At 42.0% G+C, this 12,364-nt stretch overlaps 3 protein-coding genes across 3 annotated transcripts; 1 reads left to right on the plus strand and 2 right to left on the minus strand.

Annotated features, from left to right (window-relative positions):
- The first annotated feature begins 5,353 nt into the window (after positions 1-5,353).
- Positions 5,354-6,526, plus strand: LOC135481381 (uncharacterized). Its single transcript, XM_064761212.1, has 3 exons — positions 5,354-5,474; positions 5,628-5,869; positions 6,200-6,526. The coding sequence occupies exons 1-3, from the start codon at positions 5,354-5,356 to the stop codon at positions 6,524-6,526; spliced, it is 690 nt and encodes a 229-aa protein (XP_064617282.1).
- Positions 6,527-8,537: 2,011 nt separating this feature from the next.
- On the minus strand, positions 8,538-9,053 carry LOC135481390 (protein FAM186A-like). The gene has a single exon (XM_064761223.1). It carries the CDS (start codon positions 9,051-9,053, stop codon positions 8,538-8,540), a length of 516 nt encoding a protein of 171 aa, XP_064617293.1.
- LOC135481385 (retinitis pigmentosa 1-like 1 protein) lies at positions 8,966-11,647 on the minus strand. Its single transcript, XM_064761217.1, has 2 exons — positions 11,529-11,647; positions 8,966-11,003 (listed from the first exon to the last, which is right to left on the minus strand). The coding sequence occupies exons 1-2, from the start codon at positions 11,611-11,613 to the stop codon at positions 9,067-9,069; spliced, it is 2,022 nt and encodes a 673-aa protein (XP_064617287.1). The 5' UTR covers positions 11,614-11,647; the 3' UTR covers positions 8,966-9,066.
- Between the last annotated feature and the right edge of the window lie 717 nt (positions 11,648-12,364).

Genomic DNA, 12,364 nt, shown 5'->3' on the forward strand with positions numbered 1-12,364 from the left:
CAGTTATCGTAAACCATTACCGCTAAAAACTTATATCCTTGTATATACTAACCGAGGTGGGAAGAGACGACCTACATCTGGTGGGAAGAGATGACCTATGTCTGGTGGGAAGAGATGACCTACATCTAAGCTGGAGAGCACTACAGCCTACATGTACCCCTAGCTTTCTTTCATGTACCCCAGTGTTTAGCTGGTTAGGTACTCCATTCAGAGGAGTGTCTGTGTAATTCAACTTTAAACACAAATACAGATGTACTTTACACGATGGAGGCCAGCATTATGGTAGGAGGAAACAGGGGCAGAGTTCGAGGAAAACCCACGACCAGCCGCAGGTATTCTTAAAGGGAAAACCTTCTGAGCACCCTGCAGATGGTCTTGGGTTTACCCCGGGCACAGCCCGATTTCCTCCCACTATAATACTGACCTCCGTCGTATGAGTGAAATATTCTAAATAATTACGGCGTAAAACACCAATGAAGTTTATAAATAAATAAATAAATAAATAAATAACCTTCCCATGTACGCCACGACCATTCGCAGGTTGCTGCCAGGCCTTCCCATGTACGGCCGGAGAGGAAGCCTGTATGAGCTTGACTTAAACTTACAGCGACCGCATTGGTGACATGCTCCTGGGTCATTGCGCCGCGCTGGCGCCTTAACTACATCGGGTACGGAGGCCCGCAACACGATTATTAGGCAGGACGAACTCTTTGTTTCTTATACAGTATACCGCCATACACAGTATACTTATCGCTTTGCCCCGAGGAAGAGCGCTGGTGAGATCTTGCGGTCATACCATGTTGACGTTACTCAGCTTCCATACATCATACACACATGAAGATTAGAAGCCTACAAAAGCCTACCTAACTATCTGATTCATTATATACTTGTAAATATATTTTAAGAGATACGCGATAAAAAGCTCAGATGTACATGTAGCTAATGCCTAGATTAGCATGTCATTATTTATTCATTACTGTATATAGGTCCGTGTTTCGCAGACTTTTTTTTAGTATAAACTACTGTAAACTGTATGAATTTCGAATTAAATTTTATCGTATAAATATATACCAAGTTTTCACCTATACATTTACATGTATATACATTGATACTACACGTAAGGGATAAAAAAAAAACAGACAGGATTTCCTACAAAGATGAGAAATATACACCTATGTTAGATATTTGCTATTACTGGCCCGGCCTAAAACTCGGCTGCTACGGTACCCAGGTGTGTATAAATGATAACTGCATGAAACTGGACTGTTTAATCGTGGTACTCTGAATTAGTTATGGCACCCACAATGAAAACATTCGCTCGTGTCACTTAAATGTGTGGTTTGTAGGCTGGGTACATTTGACCCATATAACATCAACAGTTGCAATACAGGCCTAAATTAAATAGTGCCACAGAATCGATTCTGTAGCCTGTCACACAAGCACATATATTACCATTCAGTCGACAAAATAAACCGATGTTCAACTTACACAATCGATCGGGGACAGTTCGGCAACACTTCCTTCTAGATGTAATGATGACGGCTATATGACGTCAGGTATCGGCAGACCAAAAGCTGCCAAATAATAATAATGTCGACCTACATGTACATTTTTTTTATATTCGATTCCTGGATTTTACTCTTATTTGAAACATTCAAAACGCTGTTGGTATATTTAAATACTTTGGATCGATCGATTTAAATACTTAGGGAATGGTGATTGACATCTGTTTGGATTAGACATCATGGTTCAAGGGTACTAGCTATGTCCGTGCTCACATTTTGGGAAATTTTCAAAAAACATACATTTTGTTTCACTTTCGCATACCAGCATATATGAGTATACAGTAACATTGATCTGTTGTCCAGAGTTATTTCCCTTTAATATATAACATAATGGTCCTTTTAAAAAAAAATACCGCCACAGCCTGATCACTTTTGTTATTTTTTGCTTCTTTTATTCGGTTCGTATGTGCAGTAAATTATTTAAAATAACCTTTTTAAAAATTCATATTTAAGTACAGTAATATAGATGAAAATATATGACGAAGTAAGTATAAAGGCCTTCATGTATACAGCGGCGTATGTCGGGTGTACATGTAGGCCTACATGTGTGTGGGCCCTACACTTTAAAACGGATGATGGAGCATCCGTGCAGGCCAAGGTGATTAGCGTGCCAGCGCGGCGCAATTACCCATGTAGAAGCCCCTCACCAATATGTTCGCTGTGAATTCAAGTTCAGCTCATACTGGGATCCTCTCCCACCGTATATAGGAAGGTCTCTCAGTAACCTGTTTATGGTCGTGAGTTTCTCCCAAGCTTTGGCCCGTTTCTTCCCAACATATAATGCTGGCTGCCGTAGTATAAGTAAAATATTCATGAGTACTGCGTAAAACACCATCCAAATAAATAAATATAAAGTATGAACAAAAATAAGTAGGGCTATTTACTCCATAAAATAAACATTGTGATGAATTCAAGCTTATTTCTTATGTCACTAAGTAAAATATTGTATTTCCATTCCACATATTATTCATTAAAGTAACAACCTAAAGAGTGATGTGAATTACCTCAATCAGATTATATGATAGGCCTACACATGCACTCAGCCGATATTTCAGTACTTTAGATATGCCGCTTTTACGTTGGCTTTAATTTTCGTAATTACTGTATGTCTACCTTTCAACAGGATTAAGGTAAGTTTCTTTTTTCCAAAGCATAGGATTATTTATTGATTTAACTATGATTTTAACATTATGTGTATAAATTATTGGATGTAGGCGATGAGCCTGAATATATTATAGAGAGCTGTGTGAATGTAAAGATCACTGAAATAACGCTTTGCGTAAACGCCTGATGACAGAGTACATAAAAGAACTGTGAGAAGGTACCGTAGTCATTTCGTAAACACCTGATGACAGAGTACATAAAAGAACTGTGAGAAGATACCGTAGTCATTTCGTAAACGCCTGATGACAGAGTACATAAAAGAACTGTGAGAAGGTTCCGTAGTCATTTCGTAAACACCTGATGACAGAGTACATAAAAGAACTGTGAGAAGGTACCGTAGTCATTTCGTAAACGCCTGATGACAGAGTACATAAAAGAACTGTGAGAAGGTACCGTAGTCATTTCGTAAACGCCTGATGACAGAGTACATAAAAGAACTGTGAGAAGATACCGTAGTCATTTCGTAAACGCCTGATGACAGAGTACATAAAAGAACTGTGAGAAGATACCGTAGTCATTTCGTAAACGCCTGATGACAGAGTACATAAAAGAACTGTGAGAAGATACCGTAGTCATTTCGTAAACGCCTGATGACAGAGTACATAAAAGAACTGTGAGAAGGTACCGTAGTCATTTCGTAAACGCCTGATGACAGAGTACATAAAAGAACTGTGAGAAGGTACCGTAGTCATTTCGTAAACACCTGATGACAGAGTACATAAAAGAGCTGTGAGAAGGTTCCGTAGTCATTTCGTAAACACCTGATGACAGAGTACATAAAAGAGCTGTGGGGGCCTCCGTGGCTCAGTTGGTTAGCGCGCTAGCGCAGCGTAATGACCCAGGAGTCTCTGTGAGAAGGTACCGTAGTCATTTCGTAAACGCCTGATGACAGAGTACATAAAAGAACTGTGAGAAGGTACCGTAGTCATTTCGTAAACGCCTGATGACAGAGTACATAAAAGAACTGTGAGAAGGTTCCGTAGTCATTTCGTAAACGCCTGATGACAGAGTACATAAAAGAACTGTGAGAAGGTACCGTAGTCATTTCGTAAACGCCTGATGACAGAGTACATAAAAGAACTGTGAGAAGGTACCGTAGTCATTTCGTAAACGCCTGATGACAGAGTACATAAAAGAACTGTGAGAAGGTACCGTAGTCATTTCGTAAACGCCTGATGACAGAGTACATAAAAGAACTGTGAGAAGGTACCGTAGTCATTTCGTAAACGCCTGATGACAGAGTACATAAAAGAACTGTGAGAAGGTACCGTAGTCATTTCGTAAACGCCTGATGACAGAGTACATAAAAGAACTGTGAGAAGGTACCGTAGTCATTTCGTAAACGCCTGATGACAGAGTACATAAAAGAACTGTGAGAAGGTACCGTAGTCATTTCGTAAACGCCTGATGACAGAGTACATAAAAGAACTGTGAGAAGGTACCGTAGTCATTTCGTAAACGCCTGATGACAGAGTACATAAAAGAACTGTGAGAAGGTACCGTAGTCATTTCGTAAACGCCTGATGACAGAGTACATAAAAGAACTGTGAGAAGGTACCGTAGTCATTCAATAACCGAGTAATATTTACCGTACCTTAAGCACCATATGACAAAATAGTGTAAATTACCTCGGCGCTCCTATATTATTAAACGATCTGTTCATTCTTTAGCGGCTTGTAACAGATAGAAACTTCTTGGGAATATATCTAGTCCTTAGTAATTCAAACATTGGACACGTCATTATAAAATGAAGCTTTTTTTTTCAGAAACACCGCAGTGTTCGATTCTCCCACGGGATCTTCTTAAATCTCCCTGAGTGAACGGTTAATCTAGCTGTAGCAACTCGTACCCTTGATATGTCTCGTACAAACTAACTTAAACACAAAATAGGTAAAGTGTAATTCAGTTCGCAAATCGGTTTTCTAAATCTCGGTATTCTTTATATTGAATACTTTCATTCAAATGTCCTATAAGTTTCTGAGTGCAAGTGTCCTTGATTCATCCCAAGAGGACTCAGACTCAAGCTATAAAACTTTGACAAACGGTTAATTGTGATTAATATCAGCAGAATTTTGAACGATGTTGAGGTTATCAAAGCTCTATCCAATCATTTCTCAGCAAAAACACAGAAAGGTAAAAAAAGCATCCGCCAGCTAAGGCGAAAACCTCTTCCGCAGTTTAAATCAGTCGTGAGAAATTCAGCAGTACAAGATGCAGTTGAAGATCTTCATCATAAATATGTCATCGTCCCACCTGACAAAGTACCAAATAATATAATTTCTTGAAAGATATATTAAATTTTATTACAAATCGTTTGTATTTTCAAAGAATATTTTAGCTACACAAGGCCGTCGGAGTTTGTGGGTAGAGAATTATTTGGAAAAGCACCAGAAATTCTAAGTTTGGTTTATGTTTTACACAAGACACGTTCTTACCAAGAATTGGCACAAAAGCAGTTATTTTCTTAGGTGGGTTTTTAAAATTATTTTTAGCCCTTTATAACTTTATCTGGAATAATTCTACGATAGTTCATCACAGTTCATGATTTCACAGGAAACCGGACAGAGACCAAAGACACCCATGGCACCAGGGACAAGAAAAACCTCCTGTATGGTGGGGGAAACATGATAGAGGTCACAGACAACCATGGCACCAAGGACATGATAAACTTCCTGTCTGGTGGAGGAAACCGGACAGATGTCACAGACAACCATGGCACCAAGGACATGACAAACCTCCTGTATGGTGAGGGGAAACCGGACAGATGTCACAGACAACCATGGCACCAAGGACATGACAAACCTCCTGTATGGTGAGGGGAAACCGGACAGATGTCACAGACAACCATGGCACCAAGGACATGACAAACCTCCTGTATGGTGAGGGTTAACCGGACAGAGGTCACAGACAACCATGGCACCAAGGACATGACAAACTTCCTGTCTGGTGGAGTAAACAGGACAGATGTCACAGACAACCATGGCACCCAGGACATGAGAAATTTCCAGTATGGTGGAGGGAACTGGACAGAGGTCACAGACACCCATGGCACCAGGGACGTGACAAACCTCCTGTATGGTGAGGGGAAACCGGACAGAGGTCACAGACAACAATGGCACCAGGGAAGTGACAAACCTCCTGTATGGTGAGGGGAAACCGGACAGAGGTCACAGACAACCATGGCACCAGGGACATGACAAACCTCCTGTATGGTGGGGGGAAACCGGACAAAGGTCATGAGCATGACACAAGGGACATGACAAACCTCCTGTAGGGTAAGAGAAACTGGACAGAGGTCACAGACACCCATGGCCCTGGGGGCTGTTAAACCTTGTGTAGGGTAACAGAAGCCAGACAGAGGTCACAGATAACCATGGCACCAGGGACGTGACAAACCTCCTGTTTGGTGGAGGGAACTGGACAGAGGTCACAGACAACCATGGCCCTGGGGGCTGTTAACCCTTGTGTAGGGTAACAGAAGCCAGGCAGAGGTCACAGATAACCATGGCACCAGGGACGTGACAAACCTCCTGTATGGTGGAGGGAAATGGACAGAGGTCACAGACACCCATGGCACCAGGGACGTGACAAACCTCCTGTACGGTGGAGGGAACTGGACAGAGGTCACAGACAACCATGGCACCAGGGACGTGACAAACCTCCTGTTTGGTGGTGGGAACTGGACAGAGGTCACAGACACCCATGGCACCAGGGACATGACAAACCTCCTGTATGGTGGGGGGAAACTGGACAAAGGTCATGACCATGACACAGGGGACATGACAAACCTCCTGTAGGGTAAGAGAAATTGGACAGAGGTCACAGACACCCATGGCCCTGGGGGCTGTTAACCCTTGTGTAGGGTAACAGAAGCCAGACAGAGGTCACAGACACCCATGGCACCAGGGACGTGACAAACCTCCTGTATGGTGGGGGGCCCGAACATAAAGAAAACTGAGATGATATAAACTTGTGGGCAAAAATCACAGCTTTGAGAACAGAATGTTCTCCAAAGGCTGATTATGAGAGAGTAATTTTCATTTATTGAGCCAGCATATACAACATCAAAAGCAAGAAGAAATAAAATATAAAACAATTTCATAAAGATATCGACTATATTAAAAACATATGAGTAAAGTATCTATTAACACTATTTATCATGTTTATTGTAGAAAACAGCTAAATAGAGAAAAATTAGCTGTCCCACAATGATTTTAAACAAAAGCTTAATGTGTAGATCAGATAATGACGTGAAGACCACTTCTATTTATTTACATGCTTGCCTTGAAATGGAAATCACATCCATCATTCTACTGTCTTGTCCACAGATGACAACCATCTTCTCTGGTATAAAACCAGATGTTGTATGTGAATAAGGCTACTTTTCACCACTTAGTCTTGGTCAAGGTTTTCAACACATTTGAAACTGAACACAGTTTCCAGCACCAGAGGCTATAGGCTCGATTTGTTTTCATAGTCATTTATAGATGGCCGTAAGTGGGAAGGTCAGTCACCAACCTGCAGGTCGTGGGTTTCCCCCGGGCTCTGCCCAGTTTCCTCCCACCATAATGCTGACCGCCGTCATATAAGTGAAATATTCTTGAGTACGGCATAAAATACCAATCAAATAAATAAATAAATAAATCATTTACAGAAATAGTCATATAAGAATAAAAAAAAAAATCAAACATTTGGACCAATATAATACAGTATAGCAGCCTTTATATTCACAACTTCATGCATAATATCCCTGTTTTAGCAGGCTCTAGTACGAGATAAATCAAGGATGATAGAAAGGAAAGTTTGGTGACAATTTTACTGAAAAAGCTTCTCTTTGCAATACCACTTACAGAAGTGTGCAATTCTAATTTGATTACACTAAGCTGCCGATTCGATATTCATCTTCATAAAGGCTGTTTGCACATACACACAAAGAAACAAAATGGGTGTCTTAAATGTTAGGAACAAACGTATCAAGTGTAAAGCAAAATGGTACATCTATCTAACCTGATGATGAGGATCAAGAGTGCATTATTTTCAAAGTTTCTATTCCAATAATTCCTGCCAAAATCAACCTCTTTTATCTACATTAGCACTAGCACACAATACAGAGCAAAACACCATTTATTTTTTAGGATAATTGCTTCCAAATTTCAACATGGCATCTGTCAGTCTTCATTTTCATGTTAAAGCCTGACTATTAAAACACAAATCCCCAACTAATTAGCCAATAAACTCATACCTTGAGTATAGTCCCATACCACAGTATAGTCCCGGATAAACAATTCTTCCCAATTATATATTCACCGCTTGCTATGGCAGTGCATCCATGATGGGATTTGATGAGACCATGCTGCGACAATGTCCAAAAATAAAATGTAATTTAAAAAAAAAATTTTAAAAATAAAAATAAATGTAATTTACAGTGAGAAATTGATTAACTGTTCTCTTTTTCCATTTCATCAAAATCCCAACAACTGACTAATTTTGACTGTTTATAACATTGTGTGACTGCCTTTGTTGTCACCTCACACCTTGAGCATCTTTGATTGTACTCTCATATTTGAATTTACCTACTCAACTGCAATAGTTTTTAGTCTTGCCACAACCATGACAAGAAAGGATTTATGTGGGTGGCATCTAAAACCCTCATCTGGGTACAACCCTGATCTTCTACTCTGATAACATCTGCAGTTTATCCACAATGAGCACCATCAACAGAATCATTACAGCTTTCAGCATCACCATCATCAACTTCACCATTATCACAGCCTGTCCCAGCATCAACCATAGCACCGTCATTAGCAGTTACATCATCATTATAACTTGCATCTTAATGAATGCTGGCACCATCATGAACCCTGGCACCTTAATCACCCTGGGCACCATCATTATCCCAGGCAGCATCATCACCCTGGGCACCATCATCATCCCAGGCAGCATCATCACCATGGGCACCATCATGAACCCTGGCACCTTAATCACCCTGGGCACCATCATCATCCCAGGCAGCATCATCACCCTGGGCACCATCATGAACCCTGGCACCTTAATCACCCTGGGCACCATCATTATCCCAGGCAGCATCATCACCCTGGGCACCATCATTATCCCAGCCAGCATCATCACCCTGGGCACCATCATCATCCCAGGCAGCATCATCACCCTTGGCACCATCATAATCCCAGGCAGCATCATCACCCTGGGCACCATCATGAACCCTGGCACCTTAATCACCCTGGGCACCATCATCATCCCAGGCAGCATCATCACCCTGGGCACTATCATGAACCCTGGCACCTTAATCACCCTGGGCACCACCATGAGCCCTGGCACCTTAATCACCCTGGGCACCATCATTATCCCAGGCAGCATCATCACCCTTGGCACCATCATTATCCCAGGCGCCATCCTCACCATGGGCACCATCCTCACCCTGGGCACCAGGCTCACCCTGGGAACGATCCTCACCCTGGGCATCATCATCACCCTGGGAACGATCCTCACCCTGGGCACCATCATGAACCCTGGCACCTTCATCATCTCTGGCACGATCCTCACCGTGGGCACGATCCTCACCCTGGGCACCATCATCACCCTGGGCACCATCATCACCCTGGGCACCTTTATTACCACTGCTATCCTCGTCATCAGCACTACAATCAGCAGCACTGTCTTCATCCTCACTACATGCACCGTCATCATTGCCACTGTACCTGCCGGTAACCCTTGTGCCTCCCACTACATCTTCACTCTGAATGACTCCTGTCTCATCTGTGGTGTCCACTGACTCTGAACATGAGTCATATAGTCCTATTTTAGGCTGATACACATACAGTTCACGCCTTACCCCAAACCCACGACTATCCTGGCTCTTATCTTCTGAGGACAAAGATTCCGCACTTGAAGTCAGATTTCCTGAAGCCTCTTTAGGTAAGTTTTCATTACCTTTGTGATCTTGACTGGACAAATTGTTAAGTATGGTAGAGCTAGACGCAGAACTGTGTGTGGATTGGAAATTGAAAGCAGTGGTAGCTTCACAGTCTGCAGTGGTGGAAGTTTGTGCATCTCTTGGTGATGAACCTGAGGCAGCGGTATTTGTAACTTCAGAGCTGGCATTAGTAGAAGTTTGTGCACCTCCTGGTGGTAAACTGGAAGCAGTAGTCTCTACAAGGTCACCACTGGGAGGCAAAGGTAGGGCAGTACCTACAAGTCCATTTCTGCTGGCATTAGAACTGTGCCCAGTGGCTGTACACATCCCAATTCTTTCAGACTCTTCTTGTATGTTCCTGAAACCTAATTCCTCTTCAGCACGTCGGTCCTCCTGGAGTCTTTGGGCCTCGACATCAGGACACTTCTCTGCCTGAAATCCTTCTGGATCCTCCACAGAGGGAATTGGTAATGCTTTTGTCTCACTGTCACACGATGCTGATATGTCTTCTTGCAGCCTTTCTGCTTCCAGACCAGGACCTTTCTCAGCTTGATGACCATGAGTGTCGCTTTCTGCTTGGACACTTTCCCTTACAGATGCCCCTCCTGAGGGCAATGGGTTGGATTCCTGACCACTGATAGGACTTTGTGCAGAGATATCCTCCCTAAAGTATTCAGCATCAATCCCTGGACTTTTCTCAGCTTGATGACCATGAGTGTCGCTTTCTGCTTGGACACTGCTCTTCTCTGCCCTTACAGATGCCCCTCCTGAGGGCAATGGCTTGGATTCCTGACCACTGATAGGACTTTGTGCAGAGATATCCTCCCTAATGTATTCAGCATCAATCCCTGGACTTTTCTCAGCCTGTTGTCCATCAGTGTCACTCTGTGCTTGGACACCTCTAGGTAAGCTGCCTTGGCCTTCACTAGATTGACTGTGGTCACCACGACTGCTCAACTCAGGGTTCGTGCAAACTACTCTGTGAAGAGGAAAACTCTCAATTTGACTACTCGGCCGCTGGTCTCGTGCAGCAGATCCAGTGGGTCTACTAGCTCTGCTCCCCCTTTGCCATGTTTGCTCTGAACTGCTAGGAGTATCCTCTGTTTTCAAACAACTAGCCATTGCATTATTTGGTCGTAATGGAGGCTGCAAAACATTGATGATTCGATCTGGCGTCTGACTGCATGGTGTTTCATCTTGGTCACTGCCAGGCTGCTGAGAACTTCCATCTGTTTCCGGTGATTGGCCTGGATTTACCTGAAATTCTTCAGGTGGCTGATCAAATACTGGAGTTTCTGGCTTGTTTATAATTTTGGGCTCCTCATCAATTCCACCAACAGCCCCTGTAAAATAATTTAAACAAATTTACATAGTTATTTATTTATTTGATTGATATTTAACACTGCAGTCTAGAATATTTCATTTATATGATGGCAGCCAGCATTATGGGGGGGGGCAGGAAGCCACGCTGAGCCTAGGCAAAACCCATGACCATTTGCAAGTTGCCGCAGACCTTGCCCTGTATGGTTGCAGTAAGATTGCCAGCTCTTCACTAGGCACAAAAGGTCCCAGAATTATCAACATAAACACAAAATTTGTATGCACTGAAAGTAAATGTGAAAAGACACTCCTTAAGGTTATGGCTAAGTGTAAAGAAATCTGTGAAAACATGCTTACAAATATGGATTTCTTTCAGGGACATAGATAATGATTTGATTTGATTTGTATTTTAAAAATTGAGATTATAACAAAGTTATGCACTGTTACAACATTTACTATTTACATTTGAATCTGGAACATACATATCTGACATACATATATTCAGTTTTATTGGCACAAACATTTTGAACAGGTGTAACATAACCTACCCGGAGAGCTAGGAGGATTCCATCCCACAACACTGCAAACTTCACCATACACCTCGTCACTAGCGATGTCCTTAACCATTTCCATAAAACTCCCCAAGGTCCATCCATAACTTACCAGCAGGTTAAAAAATTCTCTGAAGGGATTCTTGCTTGCTGAAAAAAGATGAAAAGTAACACTGATCAATCAAAGCACTGTGCACTATACACTCAATACAAAATGGAATTTAAAAGGCATGTAACAAATAGATGCAGTTTTCATACAGGGAAGGGTAGATCTTGAATTTAGAGTATTTACAAGTTGGAAAACATTAAACATGGAAATATACTTTCATCTTGGCTTATTGCATGGATGGATGGACAGGAAACAACTTGACAAGGTTGCTGATAATTGGAAGGGTTCTTCCTCGATCATGACAAAGTGTGAGTGAGCAGGTATAGGTTTGGAGAACTGTTCAACTATTAAACGTATAGAAGCAGACTTTCCTTTTATAACTGACCAAGAGTCATAAGGACATAAACCTGACAGCTGACTCTCCAGGAACAGGGAGGCATCATCCTCTTTAAATCAATTTAGGTAAATTTAAGTTGGGAAAGGATGAATTTTGATGGAAAATACTGTATATGTAAACACAGTTTAAGCAGCGAATCTCAACTACAAAAATGATCAAATCCTGATAAATCTGGGTTCCTAAACATCTCTGGGACATGTGAAGCTTTGCAATGTCACCTTCATTTCCAGATGTAGGACCATTATACACGTATGTTCTGTGTCCTAAAAATGTATGAAGTATAACAGTGACATGCCCAAAACTGCCACATTCCCATCTGTATAACAC

This window comes from Liolophura sinensis, unplaced genomic scaffold (assembly GCF_032854445.1).
Source record: "Liolophura sinensis isolate JHLJ2023 unplaced genomic scaffold, CUHK_Ljap_v2 scaffold_33, whole genome shotgun sequence".
Taxonomy (NCBI): domain Eukaryota; kingdom Metazoa; phylum Mollusca; class Polyplacophora; order Chitonida; family Chitonidae; genus Liolophura; species Liolophura sinensis.

Coding starts and splice junctions, on each gene's coding strand:
- LOC135481381 (XM_064761212.1), top strand. CDS start 5,354: ATGATAGAGGTCACAGACAACCATGGCACCAAGGACATGATAAACTTC. Junction 5,475..5,627: donor CATGACAAACCTCCTGTATG/GTGAGGGGAAAC, acceptor TTAACCGGACAG/AGGTCACAGACAACCATGGC. Junction 5,870..6,199: donor AGGGAAGTGACAAACCTCCT/GTATGGTGAGGG, acceptor ACCCTTGTGTAG/GGTAACAGAAGCCAGGCAGA.
- LOC135481390 (XM_064761223.1), bottom strand. CDS start 9,053: ATGGTGGTGCCCAGGGTGATTAAGGTGCCAGGGTTCATGATAGTGCCC.
- LOC135481385 (XM_064761217.1), bottom strand. CDS start 11,613: ATGGAAATGGTTAAGGACATCGCTAGTGACGAGGTGTATGGTGAAGTT. Junction 11,004..11,528: donor GAATCCTCCTAGCTCTCCGG/GTAGGTTATGTT, acceptor ATTATTTTACAG/GGGCTGTTGGTGGAATTGAT.